The sequence below is a fragment of the Hirundo rustica genome, chromosome 15, assembly GCF_015227805.2.
Source record: "Hirundo rustica isolate bHirRus1 chromosome 15, bHirRus1.pri.v3, whole genome shotgun sequence".
Taxonomy (NCBI): Eukaryota; Metazoa; Chordata; class Aves; order Passeriformes; family Hirundinidae; genus Hirundo; species Hirundo rustica.
The window spans coordinates 16,467,348-16,484,890 of record NC_053464.1 but is presented as its reverse complement, the minus strand read 5'-3'; the positions used below and the strand labels follow the sequence as shown (position 1 = coordinate 16,484,890).

The window sequence follows — 17,543 nt, the reverse complement described above, 5'->3', positions numbered from 1 at the left end:
TTCCGCGGCTACGAGGCGGGCGGAAGGGCCTATCAGAAAGCTGGCAGGCGGCACGGAAGGCGGTCTTCAGTTTGCCTCCGGCTCGCGCTAGTTTCACTGACCTTTATGGGATTTATGGCCCCGTTCTTGTTTCCCATTGCTGTGTTTGTTAGGTTGGTTTGGTTTGGCATGGCTTGGTTTCCTTTCCTTGGGGGGGAGGAGAGGTGTAGTTTGGGTTTCTAAGAACGAATTTTTAGTGTCAAGTAGAACATAAATCAAATTCTGTTCTCATCTTGAACTTCTCTTAATGAAACAGAAGAGTTTTTTAGTCCTGAAACCTGTGCCTGGCTATGCTTTGCGCTAGTCTGTGTCCACGTTACTTCAACGATGTTCTATATAGTATTAAAGTTCAAAATGGTTTCTTCAGAACTCTAGAATTGACTATTTCAATAAATAATCACCTAGATTTCAAACAGCCCTAATCAGAATATGTGCTGAAGATCACTCTACCTAAGAAACCTTTCACCAGCAGCAATATAAAAGCAGTGGAAACTGTTAACACTTGGCTTCCAGGGTCTCTCTTACGAAATTGTACACATTACAGTCTCTGAGGATGTTACATACATATGGACTATGTGTATATTATTACCAGGCAAGACTTCAGCACAGTGAAAGATGAACAGCACTCTAAAAGGTGAATTTGCAGGATCATTTTCATCTTTCTGAAGTGAAACTTCCCACTGAAAGGAAAACTAGTGCCAAACGAACCCTAAATATTATAAAAGATCCAAAGAGGTTGCTAATGACTTAGTCGTTTATGTGCCCTTTATAACCTGGTTTCTAGTTCAGGGTAGACACTTCTCCTTTTTATGCTCTCACTTTTCCTAACTGGTGAAAAAACTTAAAGCAACAGATATGTAGAGTAGGAATTTGGGTTGGAAGTCATGCTGGCTGACTCTAAAGTACCAGTACTTTTTGTAGGGCAGTCTGATGAAAATACAGATGCACACATTTATTGCATAATTACTGTAATTGCTGTACTTGATTACTACAGCAATATTTGTTCTTAGCACTTATTTTAGTAAAATTCAAATGCAATTAAATGCAGCAAATTAGTTTACTAAAATAACACAATTTTACTGATGTTGCTGGATATACAAAGAAAAAATAAAATGTGCTTTGCACTTAAAACTGATTAAACTGTTAATATAAAATTCACCTCATATGTAATTACAGAGCCGTTAAAAATTTAAAAATCATGGGTCTTAGCTTCTCAAATTCTTACTAACACTTTAGAAAATAAGAGCTGTCCAGTGGTCTTCTCAATACTAATACTCAATTATGAACCTTTCTATAGTTGTAGAGGACACAGCTGTCAAATTTCCTGGACAATTTCAACAACCTGTGCTTTGTACTTTCCCTTCAGCCATTTCTGTCCTTGAAACTTATGTGTTTGCCTTATTACAAAGCATCAATTTCCATTAGCTTAGTTTTTCAAACAAAGGAAGCACTTATATTAAAAAGCAAGTGAATTCTAGAATCTTTGATGTTAGGCAGGGTGGTTTTTGAGCTGTGCAAAAGAAAACGTATGCAAAGTGTAAAACTTTTTAATGTGATTATATATCCATTCAAAGGACAACTATTTCCTCCTATAATAATCAAGTCAGGGCAAGTGCAAAGGAAAATAATTTCCCAACTGATAAATATCTGAATAGACCTAGCTTTTTTGCGACAAATTCTTTGGGGCAGCAGTAAAGGATACATCTCCTTTAAAAAGGAGAAAGTGTTAATACTTTGAATCACTGCCCAAATATGCAACTACATTTTACATCTGAAGTGCTAATCTAGGAATTATCACACAATATGACACTATTAATATCATTTAGTGCATTTAGAAAAGACAGATGAAAGACATCACACTTTAAAAGGGAAATACCAGGTTTATTCCATGCAGTTTACAATACACTAGTGTTATGAAAAGGAAGTTAAAAAAATACCCACACACATTTCATTTGTTTACTTTGAAAGTGATGGTTAACTGTAACCACCTTCAAATCATCTGGGAAGCCCTAGCAGATTTTTTTCCAGGGAAGTTTCCCTGAATTCAGTTTCTTGTCTGTGTCTGTGTTAGGAGTTTTGGTTAAAGCTAATGCATTAAAACCAAATCAAAACTCAAATTCTGCTGCAGTAAGAACACTTCAGAGATAAGGAATTGGCACAAAGTAAAGTGTTATTGCTAATCCACTATCCAGGAAATAACAAGTTGCAAGTATGGCCACTTGGGTATAAGCACAAACAGCTGATGCACAACTAATTTTGAGACCGGTGATTTGGAGGAAAAGGTAAAAAAGAAAAAAAAAGTTTGTTGAATTGGGTAGGTGGTCCTAAAGAGTGCATAGGAAGTAGATTTTTCATAGCTAGGTTGAGGTAAGGATAAGGACAGAAGCAGGTGGAAAAAGCTGCCATTTGATACTTCTTCAGTTTGGTGATCTTGTTTCATTTCCAGGTAGAGGCTGGCAACATTACTTTTAAGAGTGCCTTGGCACTTGCTTCATTCTAGCAATACACATGAGTCAAGTTAATGCGAGTAAAGTTGTGCATAAGCTTTTGGAAAATCTTCAAAGGTAGCAAGAATCATGTACGTAATAAACACATTTACTTTTACTCTTTATTCATTTCAGATGACGAGGCCTCAAAATCACAACAAGTCTTAGGTCAAAATTTAGACTCTGCCTCCTAAGGCAAGGAAGAGCACTGTCACAGAACCTTCTCCCCTCCCACTCACCCCCGAAGTAGGAAAATAACTTTTTAAAAAGTTTCTCTCATTATAGTAGTTATTAAGACACAGCATCCTGAAGAGAACCCTCTGATGCACCCAGAAAACTGTATTTGCAGCTGTATCTATTCACTGAACAACTGAGAAGTTTATGCCTTGGTAGATGCTGCTAAAGTAAAAGTCAACCAAGTTGCAAAGAAATATTCTGTGACAATTTCCTGGGGCAGAATATTCCTCAAAGCTTCTCTATTGCCAGTGCTGTTCATAAAAGTTGTTGGATTTCAGCAAAGGTAATAATAAAGTGGAGGGTAAGTGTAATGTCTTCTCTAGTGTGCTCTTACCCAATCTGGATACTGAAAATCCAAGCCATATAAGAACACTTACATCTGCAATTGGTTTAGCCATTTGTAAAAATTATTTTACAGTCCATGAGTTGAAAGGAAAACAGACTAGTTGTTTTTAAAACATTTTATGTCTCTGGAACATCAAATTAGCCCTGGAAAGCATTTTAGCCCTTAGCGTTTCTGCTCTGAAAATGGAAAGAATTCCTTCTGACAGTCATTTAGGCAAATTGGACAATAAGATCTGTGTAGCCCTTTAAAGCCGCTGTTCATTAAGAAGCCTTTCAAGACAACACCTGATTTTTGAGAAACAAATGAAAACTTATATGACACTGAGTTCAGAGAGCCTTCTACATTTTGTTTTAAACTGAATATTCATACTATTTAAAGAATCAATAATTCTACACAAAAACCCACGTAAGATCCCAAGATTGTCCTTAAAACTGGAGATATCCGTGGTCTAAACTACAATGCAGTAACAGGCAGCATTCTCAGGTTTACGTATTTCAAAACTGTTGTGTTAGAAAAGACATTACTCCAGTGGTCACTCAGGTTTTAACCCTACTGTCTTAAGATAAAAGACACTGTTAAAGGCATAACAAAATTTCATCTTTCAAGAGCCCCACAGTTCAAGGGCTGATTGAAAAGTTAATTTGAAAAACTTGAAACTTCTGATGTGGTGAGAGAGAGAATAAAAATAGGAGAATGGCACTTTCTGATTTTATCACATCTCAAGTGAACAAAACCCCAGACTTCTGGCTTTCATTTGATTTCGATCATGCTCAAAAAGCCCAGGACAACTTCACACTTCTCCCAGTACTTCCCACGGAATACATTCCAGTATACCTGGGTAACTACAATCCAGATCCTATTTAATTCCACTGAACCAGATATTATTGCACTTTTGCACTCCAAGTTCATTTTTGTATTATTAATAAAATCTGTAACGTGTGTTAATTTGCTGGTGGTAGCTCTCTACAGCTTAAACAGACACCGACAACTCTCAACAACCTCAACAGACATTCACAGAACAGTGTTCTGTTATGAGAAGCACTTCTCTGATAACACTATCACCCTACTCAGCAGACTTGTTCCCTCGGTTGCATGCCTGCAACCAAGTTATGTTTCATTTAATCTGCCAGTTTCCATTTTTCCCCTGAGGAAAAAAAAAAAAAAAAGAAGAAAATATCTCTCTCAGAAAAAGAGGAGATTGATTCAATTTTGGAATATGCAAGAAATACTCCTGTTTCTAATGAATCACAACTGTGCATTCACATTGCTAGAAATGGAGCTACACAGCTATTGTCTGAAGGCAAAATGTCAGATTGATTCACAGAGATTCATTTTTAAGAAATAACCTCCTAATGCTACAATGCAGGATGAAATGAACTTTTATCATTACAAGAAATCTGAGTTTGAAAAAAACCACAGTACATTTTCCAACTTTCATGGGTATGTGATTCTGATGACAGAAACTTTAGTAAAGAATTAAAGCTTCTTTAATCAAGTCTTTGACACGCAACTAAATTACTGTGGGATAAAAAAACCTGCAATTAACCATAATCTATGGAAATCCCACAGTAGGTAGGGACAAAATCCCAGGTAACCTTTGGGCTGGGAGCTGCTGAGTCAGAGTATACGTTTGGACAGTTATTATGGACCATGTGACATTCGTGTCTTTGAGGCCTCAGAATTAATTACTTGTTCATTGCAGACAAATTCTGATTCACTTGCCGTTTGAAGAAGTCAAAAGCATCTTCTATAAAAATGTCATCTCCAATAAAGGAAAATAGCCTCTGAGAAAACTTAAGCCGTCTCCTAACTCAAAGCAAGAAATTGCAAGAAATTGCTATAGCGAATTTGAACTTCTGTTTTTAAACAAGTTTTGCAAGAAGTTTGTCATGTGAGTGCCTTTAAGGAATTTAATCTCTCTCCCTTCCTGCTTTATTCCTTCTGCTATAATCTATTCAAGCTCAGGATCTAAAATTCTAACCTGGAATACTGTTCTGATTTAAGAACAGAGGAGCTATGTGTGTGCAGAGTTAAGTCCACGGGGTTTGCAGTACAGCTCTGCAGCTCCAGCCTGATGGTGAACCCCTCAGCTCTGCACACTCACAGGCAATTCTCAGGTAGGTGCTCTCCAAATGGCAGAAAAGGAACAAAGGAGTCCAGTTTAAACTGTACAGGTATATTACTTCATCCTGCAAGATCTTAACAGATGAAGCAACATTTGCAAAACCCGGTGATGCAGATTGGACTCTAATGCAATTACCTTCTTACTGTCACTAACTTTCTGCACTAACTGCAACAGCCAAACAAAAAGAAACAAAACTTACTTAGGGATAAATTCTTAATGCCTTGAAAAAAGATGAAGAGAGCATTTCCATCTATCTGAAACCCTCACATGATCACAAAAATTAAAGCAATAACGACAACAGCAAGAACAGGAAAGCAGTTAGTTCAGGTGGTCTCAAACAGCAGAATATTTAAAATCATTTACAAGGTACCTGCCTAGTAAAGTTCTCTCTTTCCTTCTTAAAATCTTTGTGAGGTATTGGAAACAAAGTGCAAAAAAAATATTAAACACTCATTTCCCTAAAAGTAGCTATGGCAAGGATACAGTGTAAACTAAACTGCAGGTAATATCATAAAAGCAGGTTTTAAAACTGAAAATATTTCAGTGGGAAAAAAGCCCTGTACTTAGAAAAAAACACTCTTTACATACTCCAAATTTGTTCAGTTTGCTTAGTTTGTTACTCATGCTTTGCTGACGTCATTCAGGAAAATTTCACTTTATTAAATAGTCCGTCCTTTTTGGGTTTAATGAGAGAGGCAAGAGAAATGCTGATTCACAAGGATCACTGTAAAACTGGTATTTTAGGCATTAAAATCCACTTACATGAATGCTGAATTACTCGATAGAGCACATCAAGAAAACGAGTAACATGGCTGCCTGCAATTCCATGAGCCAGGGAGCTCAGAGAATTTGGTGGAGTCGTACTGCTTACAAACACAGTGACTACTGCAGCAGAGGAAATGTTTTAATGTGCAGTTAACACAGACAGTTGTTACGCTTATTTTCAGGTACACAAGATAATCTGTCACTATTTAGGGGACATCTCTGTGCTCAATTTAAGCTGATAAAATATGGGTACCTAAAAAAGTATAAAAGTATAAACATTTTCCCCTATGCAATTGCAGTTTTAGTAAATTAAATTCAGTTTTAACTTCTTAAAAAAAGACAAAAATTGTATGCATTCTGGAGGGGCCAGCAGCTTCCCGTGCAGACCACATCCAAGTCTCAAAATGCATTACAAATTCTTTCAAGCATGAGGCACATGGACAAGACATTTAGCCCATTGCTTAATCTGTTTAGTAGAAATGTTTCTTACAAATTGTTTTGCCAAACTTTTATCAATGAATAAGTCCTTTAAAAAATAATAATAATAATAATTAAAAAAAAGTAGACCCTGGGTGTTTGAAAATCCGGCTTTCGTGTAAAGGATTACCTACAGTATATGCATAAATTCTGAAATTACTAAGAATGAAAACTGTAATGTCTATAGAATTTAAAACCATCTTATAGCTTTTTGAAGCTCTCTTTCACTAGTTCCATGAGTCAATGAAGCCAAGTTTTATACTGTCCATTTCATTAAGTGTTTTAAAGATGTGCTAAAGATTTTGCTCAAAACATAGTGTATGTCTTGTGTATTAGCCTTCACCAAGGACAAACCAACAAAGCTGCACCACATTCTGTTCAAACACTGTTCTTAACTGCATAGTTAAAACTGTATAGAAAGAGAAAGGTTGATTACAGGTATCCTGAATATCCAGAGTATTCAGGTTTTTCAACTGGAGTTTATATTCACACTAAGGTTGATTTTATTCCGAGTCATAGAGACAGGGACCTAGGACTAGCCAGCTGTATTTCTGTAAAACCTTCAGCTCTAGTAAAATCTTTACCCTAATCCACACAGTTCAATGCTTATAGGCATTTTATAAAAGCACAAGCACACACATGAGTACAAACACCTCCAAAGAAACAGAATGTTCCATTGGTCATTTTAAGTGAATTTTGATTCCACTTTCAAGCATGTGACCAGGACTGGAGCATAACTTTTGCAGGAGACTGTTTTAACAGAGGGAATATCAAGAATAACTCAGAGGAAGGCCATTTTCTCTGAGTTTAGTCTTCCCTTTGGGTATTAAAATAAGCTATACATCCAGTCAATATATACACCCTTCAGAGAAACCTTTTCTCTGTTGTGTAACTTTTACATGTGCTAGTTTCAGTTGATCTCCTAGGCTGTTATTACATAATAGATTATGTCACAGAGCCATAAGGAATGTGCAGTATAATACAGTCAACTGGGGCTGACACTGATTCTGAAACAACGTACACCCAAATACTTGCGTTTCTGGGCTGTAACGTGTGTGTGTGTGTGTGTGTGTGTGTGTGTGTGTGTCTAACTGTGTGTAGCACCAATTACATTGTCCTTTTAAAGTTTTACAATGATTAGTAAGAAAATGTCTCCAAACTGATCAACATTGGGTCATCCAGCACCAGATATCAAGTGCTACATGTCTCTGAGGAAAATATGAGTGCGTGGTCATTTCTTTTCAAATGACCAATTGGCCAACAAGAGTACAACCATGCACTACAAGCAAAACGTAACACACACTCCCACACCATCTCTTCCCATTATGTAATCTTGCAATGCTTCCAGAAGTTGACACCAGCTTTTAGGCAAATACGGTTGAACCCAGATCAACAGAAAATTGTCTAAATCAGATTTTTTCTTTTGCAGCCAAACCTCTTCAGTGTGACAATTCACTGCATCTTCGAATAAAAGAAAAAAATTGTCACCGTTCAATACTGTCTTCACATCCTGGAACCTCGTTCTTGCAAAATCTGAAATAGACCAATAAAAATTCTATAAATGAAAATTAGCTCACTGTCATTCCTAAAGCATGGAGATCAAAGAGCAACATAATGACTATTTTTAATAACTGGTCAAGTATGAGAGACCTGGTTCAAGTACATTGCTGGGGTCTGTGCTTTAAAGCTGAAAAAAGACAGATTGACGCTTACAATGTCCCCTATCAAATACCATTAAAACAGGTGCAAAACACTGCTAGGAATTGAGTATTAGTAATATAAATAATTAATACATTAATAAGACTTAAGAGTTGGCAACTGTAAAAAATAAGCCATTGTACCTCAACATAGTTTGGAAGATCCTGAGGTCCTATGTGGTAAATTAACCTGGGTACTTTACTAGAAACGGAATTCAATCTTCATTTTTCCTGTTCCAGTAAAATGTCCTTAACTTTCTGAAGTTTCAGATGCAAACTGCGTTCCATAAATTAGTACTGAAAACACGAACTAGCAAATAAAAATGTGCAGAAATGGCACACTGTGTGCGACAATGCAAGAAGTTTTTAAGCCCAAGTACAACCTGGCAAGACTTAAATCATCAATACCCATTCCACTTCCAGTTTGACTACCTTTTCTCCTTTCCTATTTTACATTTTTTTGGCTCCTCCAGAGAGGAAAGGATCCAAGTCTAAAGACTGACTGTTCAGGCAACAATATTTTAATGTTGCTGCTCTCAACTGAATCACAATCAGCAATAATGAGGTGGACTGTCAGGCTGTGTAGTACTCTAGAACTGTGTCAGCAGTCTGTAGAACCAAAGGCAAACAGCATGACAAAAGGCAAACAGCATTAAGCAAACATTCAAATGTACTGAGCACAAGTACTTAAGAACGTTAATCTGTAAGTAAAAGTATTTTGATACTTCACTTTCTTTTGCTTCTTGATAGTTTTCTTAGTATTGGGAAGGGCTCTTTATTCCAAAAGCTGAAAGAAAGCAAAGGCACAATCCCTGACAATGGCAGAGCTGCCCTCAAGATGGAATTTCCTTCTATTACGATCTTTGTGTAGCCTGATGTTACAACAAACACTCAGCAGCACATTCCAGCCCACAGAATCTGCCAGCATACACAAACACTTCAGTCTCTGTGTTTGTAAGGTAAAGGGGTGGCAATCGCTTCACACAACAGTTTCAAGTATGGTTTTAAATTTTAAAAGTTGATGTATTTGGTTTCCTGTTAATATTGTAAAAATGGCTATCATGTCATTCATAGTGACTGAAGCCAAGCAAGGTCTCACCTGCTTTGCCCAACTCCATGGAATTTTTTAAAGGGCTGGAGTTCATAAAACACCCATTACCATTTGAGTAGCTCAGGAACAGTTCAGAGGCAGTGTGGTGTTAGATCAAAAAATTAAAAATCCACTTTATCACTCTACTCCCTCCTACATCTGGATCTAGCTTTGTGCACACAAAGTTCCTTTTCATTTCAAATTCAGCATTATTGTTGTGAAGTTACAAAGCCAGATGTCAACGCAAATACTTTGAAAAATTTCCAAAATACAGAAGGACATTTTCCACTGGCCATGTTATGCTTTAACGTACATTTTAGAAGCAAACACCTCTTATTTCATGAAGATAATCATGAATGTTACACATGACTGTGTGTACTAAGCAAAAAGCATTTTAATATGAAATTGTAGGAGAGATGTAAGTGAATTTTGTGGGGAAAAAAACAGGCTCTGTAAATTACTCAGCAACTGCTTGTATAATACATGCAAAAGGGACTAGATAAACTCACAGACAATAGTGCCACTGATACCAACTCATGGTACTACAGTGTAGCTTTCATACAATGACCTGGATGAAGGCTTGAAGCCAAAATTCCCAGACTGAGTTTTTCTGGAAGGTGGGGAAATATATCAGGAGCAGATATCATAAATGTTTCATACTTAAACTCCTTCCACAAGTATTTGCTGTTGGTCAGAGCAGAGGACAAAGTGCTGGAGTACATGCCCGCCATAGAGGATAAGTATGACACAGCAAATGGGGTCAGTAAGTGAAACCGTATCCAAGAGAGACAAAATCATATCTGAAACAAATACCTGTGCAACTAGAAAATAATACCGGATCTATTAATTTTGTTAATATTTCTGACTTAATATGAAGTATTTGAGTTCATTCATTCCTACAAGAATACTTGCAAGATTAATAGAACTATTTTCTGTAGCATCAGGAATGCATGCAATAAAATAAAGCTGAGCCAGATCTGGACACTGAACTTTGCACATTTTACTGAGCCAGTAATCCCAACATCAAGCAGAAATTCCATTCCATCAGGCAATATTTTAACACACTTTTCTTGGTACTTCTTCTGCAACCTTTACCTCTGCTGAGGAAGAAATCAGAATCACAAGAATGGGTTGGAAGGGATCTCAAAGATTTTCTCATTCAAACCCCTGCCATGGGCAGGGACACCTTCCACTGTCCCAGGTTGCTCCATGCCCGTTCCAACCTGGCCTTGGACACCTCCAGGGATCCAGGGGCAGCCACAGCTTCTCTGGACAACCTGTGCCAGATGTTTCACCACCTCAATGGTAAAGAATATTCTCATCATTATATCCAATCTAAAGATAGCCTCTTTCAGTTTAAAAACCTCACCCCTTGTCCTGTCACCATGAGCCCTGGTAAAAAGTCTTTTTTCATTGTTCTCATAAGGCTTTTTAAGTATTGGAAATGCAGTAAAATTGGCCCTTGGGCTCTCTTCTCCAGGCCTAACAATCCCAACTGTCTCAGCCTGTCTTCAGAGGAAAGGTGTTCAAGCCTGCAGCCCATTTTCATGTCTCTCCTCTGGATCCACTCTCACAGGTCTTTCTTGTACTGGGAATCCCAGAGCTGGATGCAGCATTCCAGGTGGGATTTCATGAGAATAGAGCTGAGGGGGAGAATCACTTTCCTCAACCTGCTGGGCCACGCATCTTTTGTGGCAGTCCTGGATAATTTGCTTTCTAGTCTGCAAGTATTGCTGGCTCAAATTCAGGTTTTCACCCACCAGTATCCCCAAGTCTTCTGCAATGCTGCAGTAAATCCCTCTATCACCCAGCCTATACTAATACTGGGGACTGTCCCAACTCTAGTACAGATCTCCTGTATTGAGGATTTTACTTATTTTCATATTTCTGTTCTATTTTCCCTAAAGGTGCACCAGATCCAAAGCTGGCTTAAAAATTCTAGACAATGCTGAATGAACTCTCATATTCTAGGGGCCTGAGTGTGATTGCTTCTTAGGGAAGCAGGACATGAAAACTATTTCTTTCTACTCAAAACTGCTGCTGATAGGAAAGTGTTTTAAGGACTGTTTGCCTCTCAGGCAGTTTAAGAACATTACATTCAATTCCAGCAAAGTGCCAGTTTACTTTGTTTCAGTAAAGCTTCAGATTTGATCCATTCCTTTCAGCCATTCCTGAAGACCTGGCAAAAGGCTTTACAGTACCCTAGCAATAGCTTCTCTGAGCATCATTTCAGAAAATAATGTAGGTTCTTTTTCAGCCATGTGCAGCGACTTCACAGAATCACAGCATATCCTGAGTTGGAAGGGACCTGCAAGGATCATTAAGTGATGATCCTGGCCTTGCACAAGACAACCTCAAGAATCACACCCTGTGCCTGAGAGCATTGTCCAAACTTCAGAGATAAGTGTAAGGCTGCTTTACAGCTAAAACGATCAGGTATATAGGTGAGAAGCTGAAGTTTAATCTCATGCAATGATAAGTATCTTCAATTTACACAGGCTCAAGTGACCACCCACACCATACCATTGAACACTCAAGGGTATGCTATCTTCTAGAAACTAGAGAGTGGAATAAATATGAGTAGTACTAAAAGACAAATTAGGAAAAGTGCCTAAGTTATTTTTTCAGATGCAGCTTTTTTTGTGCTCTTCCACTTGTGACTTTTAATGTAACTTGATCTTCAATCAGATGTCAAACTACAGTGGAAAGGATCCCTCCTCAGAGTTGTTTCCTGTGAAAAATACAACTGTAGCAAAAAGATCACACTATTTACTTATATCTGCCACATCCTTACAAAAAAAACCCCTTAGTTTCCAAATTATCAGTTAAGACCACCTTGGGACTATGTTGCACTCAATCAAGCTTGTTAAATTATTGCCAAATCAGACATTTACTGGAAATGCATATGGCAAGTTTGTATCAGATGCCTCTACATGTAAAAAATCTATCTGACAGAAAAGCTGGCGCACATAAAATAAGAAAGAAACGAATGAACGAAAAGCAATTCTGGCCCTAGAATCTACATGAAGAACTCTCCTTCTCAGCAAAGCTTTAAAGATACTACTCACAATGCAGTTTGTAAAAGCAACACTAATTATTCCGTCAAAGAAGCAATATTCAGAACAGGAATTCTATCTTTGCCAACCATGCAACAACTATAATCACAAACACACACACACCACCAGGACTAGCCGAAGGACAGCACTAGTGGGGGTGGGAATTGGATGGGGCAGAAAAGCATCTGGTTAAAATCCTTGGGCAGCTGGTGCTCACCATGACATTTACACTTAATCTGAGTCATTCATATCGTAATCCGTTTCTTCATCCTCACTCTGAGTCATGCAGCATGCAGCACGTATAAAAGAAGGAAGGGAAAAGAAGAGATCGCAAGTGAGTCAGAGCCGCAACAAAGTACAATCCACTTACACCTGAACTATCTGGCAATGACACTTATTCACTTTTACCTGGGACCTCCACTCTTTGTATAAAAAAGTATGACAGTATCATTTCAAGAAGGAATGTAACAGATTTTATGACAATTTCCTCATCCAAGTATCCTGAAGTCAGCAGATAGAAGCCAGTAGCCAGGTCAATAAAGTGGTATGAAAGAGAAGACTGCTTGTGGGAATACAGGTTATCTTTTCCTTGTGCCATGGCTACCAGTAAAAGCCAGTGGAATAATTTAAGATTAATTTCCTTAAGTGTATTAGAATGTTACACAGAAGTCATCCACTAACTTATTATGCTGTTAACTAAAAAAAGAAAACACAAGAAAAAAGTCCCTAAGAAGGAATGAAGCTGAAGCTTGATTAGATGGCTATCAGAAGATACTTTCTCCTATTCTGAAAATCCAGGACTAGTAACTAAAACTGAAGTGCTTGTCAATAAAAATTATATACTGGCAGGTTGGTTTTTTTTTCTCTCTATCTCAGTCCGCTGTAAAAGTAATAGGAAGACTTTCTTGTAAGTCAGTCCCAATACATCAACGTATTATTCTGTATATAAAAGTGGATACCAGAATTTCAATCATACGATCTTCATGAAGACCAACTCAGACACTACTGAGACTGGAGGAGAATGCTTGCTAAGAGGGAACTATGGAGACAACCTCTCCCAAAGTTAAGATTCCTGAACACAGCTATCAGAAACCTCTCAAGAAAATAATAAATTATATTTCTTTTATTTTCCCTGTCACAACGCATACCTATATACAAAACTATGATCTTTTAGAAATGTAATATCTAAAGGAATTATTCTTCAAGTATTGCCTATTAATTGCTAGCCACAGCTTAACTCTTCCAGGACAAAAGGAGGGAATGTTAGATCTCCAACCAAAATTAACAGCAATTCCCATTCATCACCGTGGTCAAATGATGCTCAGCTCTCTTCTCTGCAACAATGACCAAGCAGCACATTAATGGAGATGTCTAAGACAGCCTCTCTCAGTGCTTATCCATTTACACAGTTGTAATGCAGTAGCTTTTGGTTTTTGTCTTTAACACTTGCATTTGATCCATATTTTCTTTTACATGAAGGATGCATGTAGAAGAAACTTCTGAAACTTCTGGCAACTTCTGAAATTACCTGAGAATGCACTACCATTCCTTATGAAGATGTTTATTAGGCTCTAGAATTCCACATTTTATTTCAGGTAGATATCTCAGCCCTAAATTATTACCATACACCACTAACATGTCAGCTTCCGAAGTCTTCCTCAAGCATCCTGGCAAAAGCAGATGTTAACTAGGGTTTTAAAAGAGTAAGACATCACTTACCCAGTTTCACTGTTTACCCTTGATTACATTAATCCTTTACAACTCTTCGGAAGTTTTAACTCTACAGTGATGAACATAAACTACGCATTTTACTAGGAATCCAACATACAGCTTAGAGTATTTTTATAGTGCAAATAATAAAAATTAATCCATACGTGTAGCTGCATAAGTGTGTTACAAAGCATAAAAAGTAATAAAGTTTTATCTACTTGAGGCCTCACTGCCAATACACAGATCCATTCTTAGCATTATTTAAAAATCAATTTATTTGAAGGTGATTCTTGAAAAAGCAAGCTTTGATGATTTACCAGTTGTTTTCCAGCTACATAAGGGAAACCAAAAGCTTTTAAACCAACTACAGGTGTATCCAGTTCGTCTGTAGTCATCTCTTGATACAAAGCAGCAATGCAATGATAGAAACTGTTCACTATTCATGACACTGAGTACACTTACATTACAGAATCACTCTGCCTTATGGCTAGTCAGCCGTAGTTTTATGTTCTCCTCTGCACAAATTCCAAAATACAAATGAGTAAAATGCTAAGATACTGTGCCCATTACAATCTTTTTGTAAAGTTGGTTACAGAAAGTAATCTTGGTAGAACCCTGAAAACATTTAGTACCCTCATTTTATAACATATTGCACATGACTACTTTACAGAGACAGCACCTTTCAAGTTCCATTCTTGACAGTAAGATTTCTTCAGCTGCACTCAAGCAAGAAAAAGCAGTTTTTAACTGAACCAGTGTCATTCAAATATTTAAGAAACAAAACCTAGTTTCTCAGCTCTAAAGAGAAAGTATCTGTGGATACCTGACAAAAAACAGGCACAAAAAAAGTACAGAGTATTGTATTAAAATAATCCAGGCATACATAACAAATGCATGCTGACTGTACCATTTACAGTCCCTCATACAATGGACAAGAAATCATTATTAGTCCTGAACAAGGGGGAAAAAGGACAATTAAATAATGGTCCAGAACAGAGGTAGATCTATCATGACTTGTGAAGCCCACCCAATTCAACACCATTTGTTTAGTCCAATGTCTAATAACTCACCTTTGCTTTTTCACTGGGTTCACTGGTCGTTCCATAAGGAGTGTTATGCAATTCCTTTGAGACAACACACAGAAATTCAGCCTGATCTTCATTGCCATAGTTATAGGAAGAACCAATACTGACCAGCTGAAAGATGAAAAAAAAAGTCAATTGTATTTCCACATAAAACAAATTCCAGAAAGTCTCATGATTAGTACAAATACTCCTCACTCTTCAGACTGCAGGTTGTGCCTGAAGCATGATTCTCCACTTCAATGCAAATACGTGTCGATGCTGACAAATACAATGACAATACACACTCTGATGATAAGATACACACAGGGTTTCTTATATCAGTTACAGAATTAATCATTTACAGTTATAATTATCCTGTGAAAGAAAAGACTGTGGAGGCAGGCCAGTGGAGAAGTAGCCTGCTCCCTGTTTCTGTTATTTACTGGAAACCTTCTTATCCTCCAAAGTTAATTTTTAAAGTTTGTATGTGGTATCTTAACGTGGCATGATTTAACACGTAAATGGCTGCATGCAGGATCCTCTATAGCCTGAAGGGATACCCATCATTGCTTATAGAATAATGGTGTTTCTATTAAAACATATTTTGAATGAACAAACACAGTATTTACATCTGACTGGAAAACAAGAAGACACAGTACGGTGGGACATCAAGATTAACATCTGAAATTCATACATACTGCTACAAGGAAGCTAATTAAGGAAGTGCTACAAGCTGAAGCCGTGTATAATGAAATGTGACATGTTTACAAGTTTCTACAGTCTATATTGAATGATAAATGACAATTCACTGATAAAGAAGAATATACTAACATCAGCATGTTTATCAAATGGCAGAAATTGTCTTGCCTTACACACAATACACTTAACTAATGCTAGAAGTTTTAAATAGCCTGCCTTTCCAAGCCAGATTCAATTCAGATGTAGCTGTTTCATTTATTTTAAAGTTTAATTTCAAAAGCACAACAAGATAATGTGTGATCTACAAGATAATGTCAGATCTACTGACAAGGATCAAAGTCCTAAAAATAAAACTTGTACAGATACACTATGTCGATTTGTCATTACCCAAACTATATTTAATCTATCTACCAAATCACCACACACATACAATAAGACTGCTCCCTTTCCCAATCTCTACTACATTTAAGTGCTCTAGAGATGGCCACATAGAAAGGACCTAACTTATTTTTTTAGGGTAACAGCACTTAAAACACTGCAGATATCTCTGTAAAGACAAATAGTGTACTACTGCTAGTCTAGCAGAACACCAACGAGAGTAAAAGATTTGTTAATGCATGAAAGGTAAGTCAAGATGAAATCCTGATCCAGAGTTTGTATTTAAGGGATAAAATTATTCTCCCAACAAAACCTAAAGTTAGACCAAGGTTAAAAGCTGCTTCCATACAGCACTGCCAGAAGAAAACAAAGCCTCACTGTACTTTCTAAGGAGAGGACAGAGATGTTCTGATATTCCTGCACTGCAGTAAAACAGCCAAGCAAACCCTTCCACAGACAGACAGAGCCAAGGTCTATAAACAGCAGCAGGCAGTGTGTCTACATAATGAAACAACGATGCCAGGCCTAGGCACTGGTTTTGGAGCGCAAAACCAAAAGTTTTTGGAGCCTGATGATATTACAGCGTACAGGGCTCAGTCTTCCATGAGCAGTACTGGCCATCAAAATTCATCACTCTCAGATTATGTACTTTAACTACACTGGACATGATCATCAGAAACCTTCCCTGCTTCCTCCTCTTCTAACATCACTCTAGTTCTGCAAAATATATACATAATCAATAATGAACACAGGCTGATCAAAAATTAATGCGTTAAAGACATTTTTCCAACCAAAACTCTGAAATGTAGTTACAAACACCCAGGTTTTTTAGAAGCACCAATGCATATTAAAGACATCATTTACCTTGAGATGTTAAATCAGCTAATCTTTCATAATGAATACTCTGCAGTCTGCACCATAACGTATTTGTGTAATATAGAATCACAAAACCCACAGACTAACTAGTTTCCTGGTTGCACAAGATGGACTGAGAAAATCTACTGAAAAGCTGGAAATCGAACCAAATTTACTTCATATATTGAGATGATTTGTTGATTATCTTCCCTATCAACAAAAATATCATGCACAAATTTTCAGAAAAAAAGAGCAGTTAAGTTTGCCTTAAACCAAACAAAGTGGTATAAAGTTTACACTATACATAATATTGCAATGACAAACCATTTAGTACAAATAAAGGAACTGCTCCAATTATTAAGGTAAAAGGTAGGACATTAAACAACATTTTTAACCCATTTAAAGGCTAGAAAACATTCAGAAAATTTGCACACATATTTAAATAAAGCCACTCAAAATTCACCTTCTATAAAGGGAAGTTTGAAGGATAAAATTCTAGTATACAACTTAATTAATATA

The 17,543-nt window shown here is 37.2% G+C and overlaps 1 protein-coding gene across 2 annotated transcripts in view; it reads right to left on the bottom strand.

Annotated features, from left to right (window-relative positions):
• Positions 1–1,899: 1,899 nt before the first annotated feature.
• KCTD5 (potassium channel tetramerization domain containing 5) overlaps positions 1,900–17,543 on the bottom strand; it is a 31,979-nt gene continuing 16,335 nt past the window's right edge. For both annotated transcript variants that reach the window (XM_040079534.2, XM_058422548.1), the window contains 2 exons: positions 15,099–15,224; positions 1,900–8,008 (listed from right to left, as the gene is read on the bottom strand). In XM_040079534.2, coding sequence (XP_039935468.1) covers positions 7,979–8,008; positions 15,099–15,224 — 156 coding nt within the window. In that variant the 3' untranslated portion in view covers positions 1,900–7,978. The remainder of the gene's footprint in view (positions 8,009–15,098; positions 15,225–17,543) is intronic.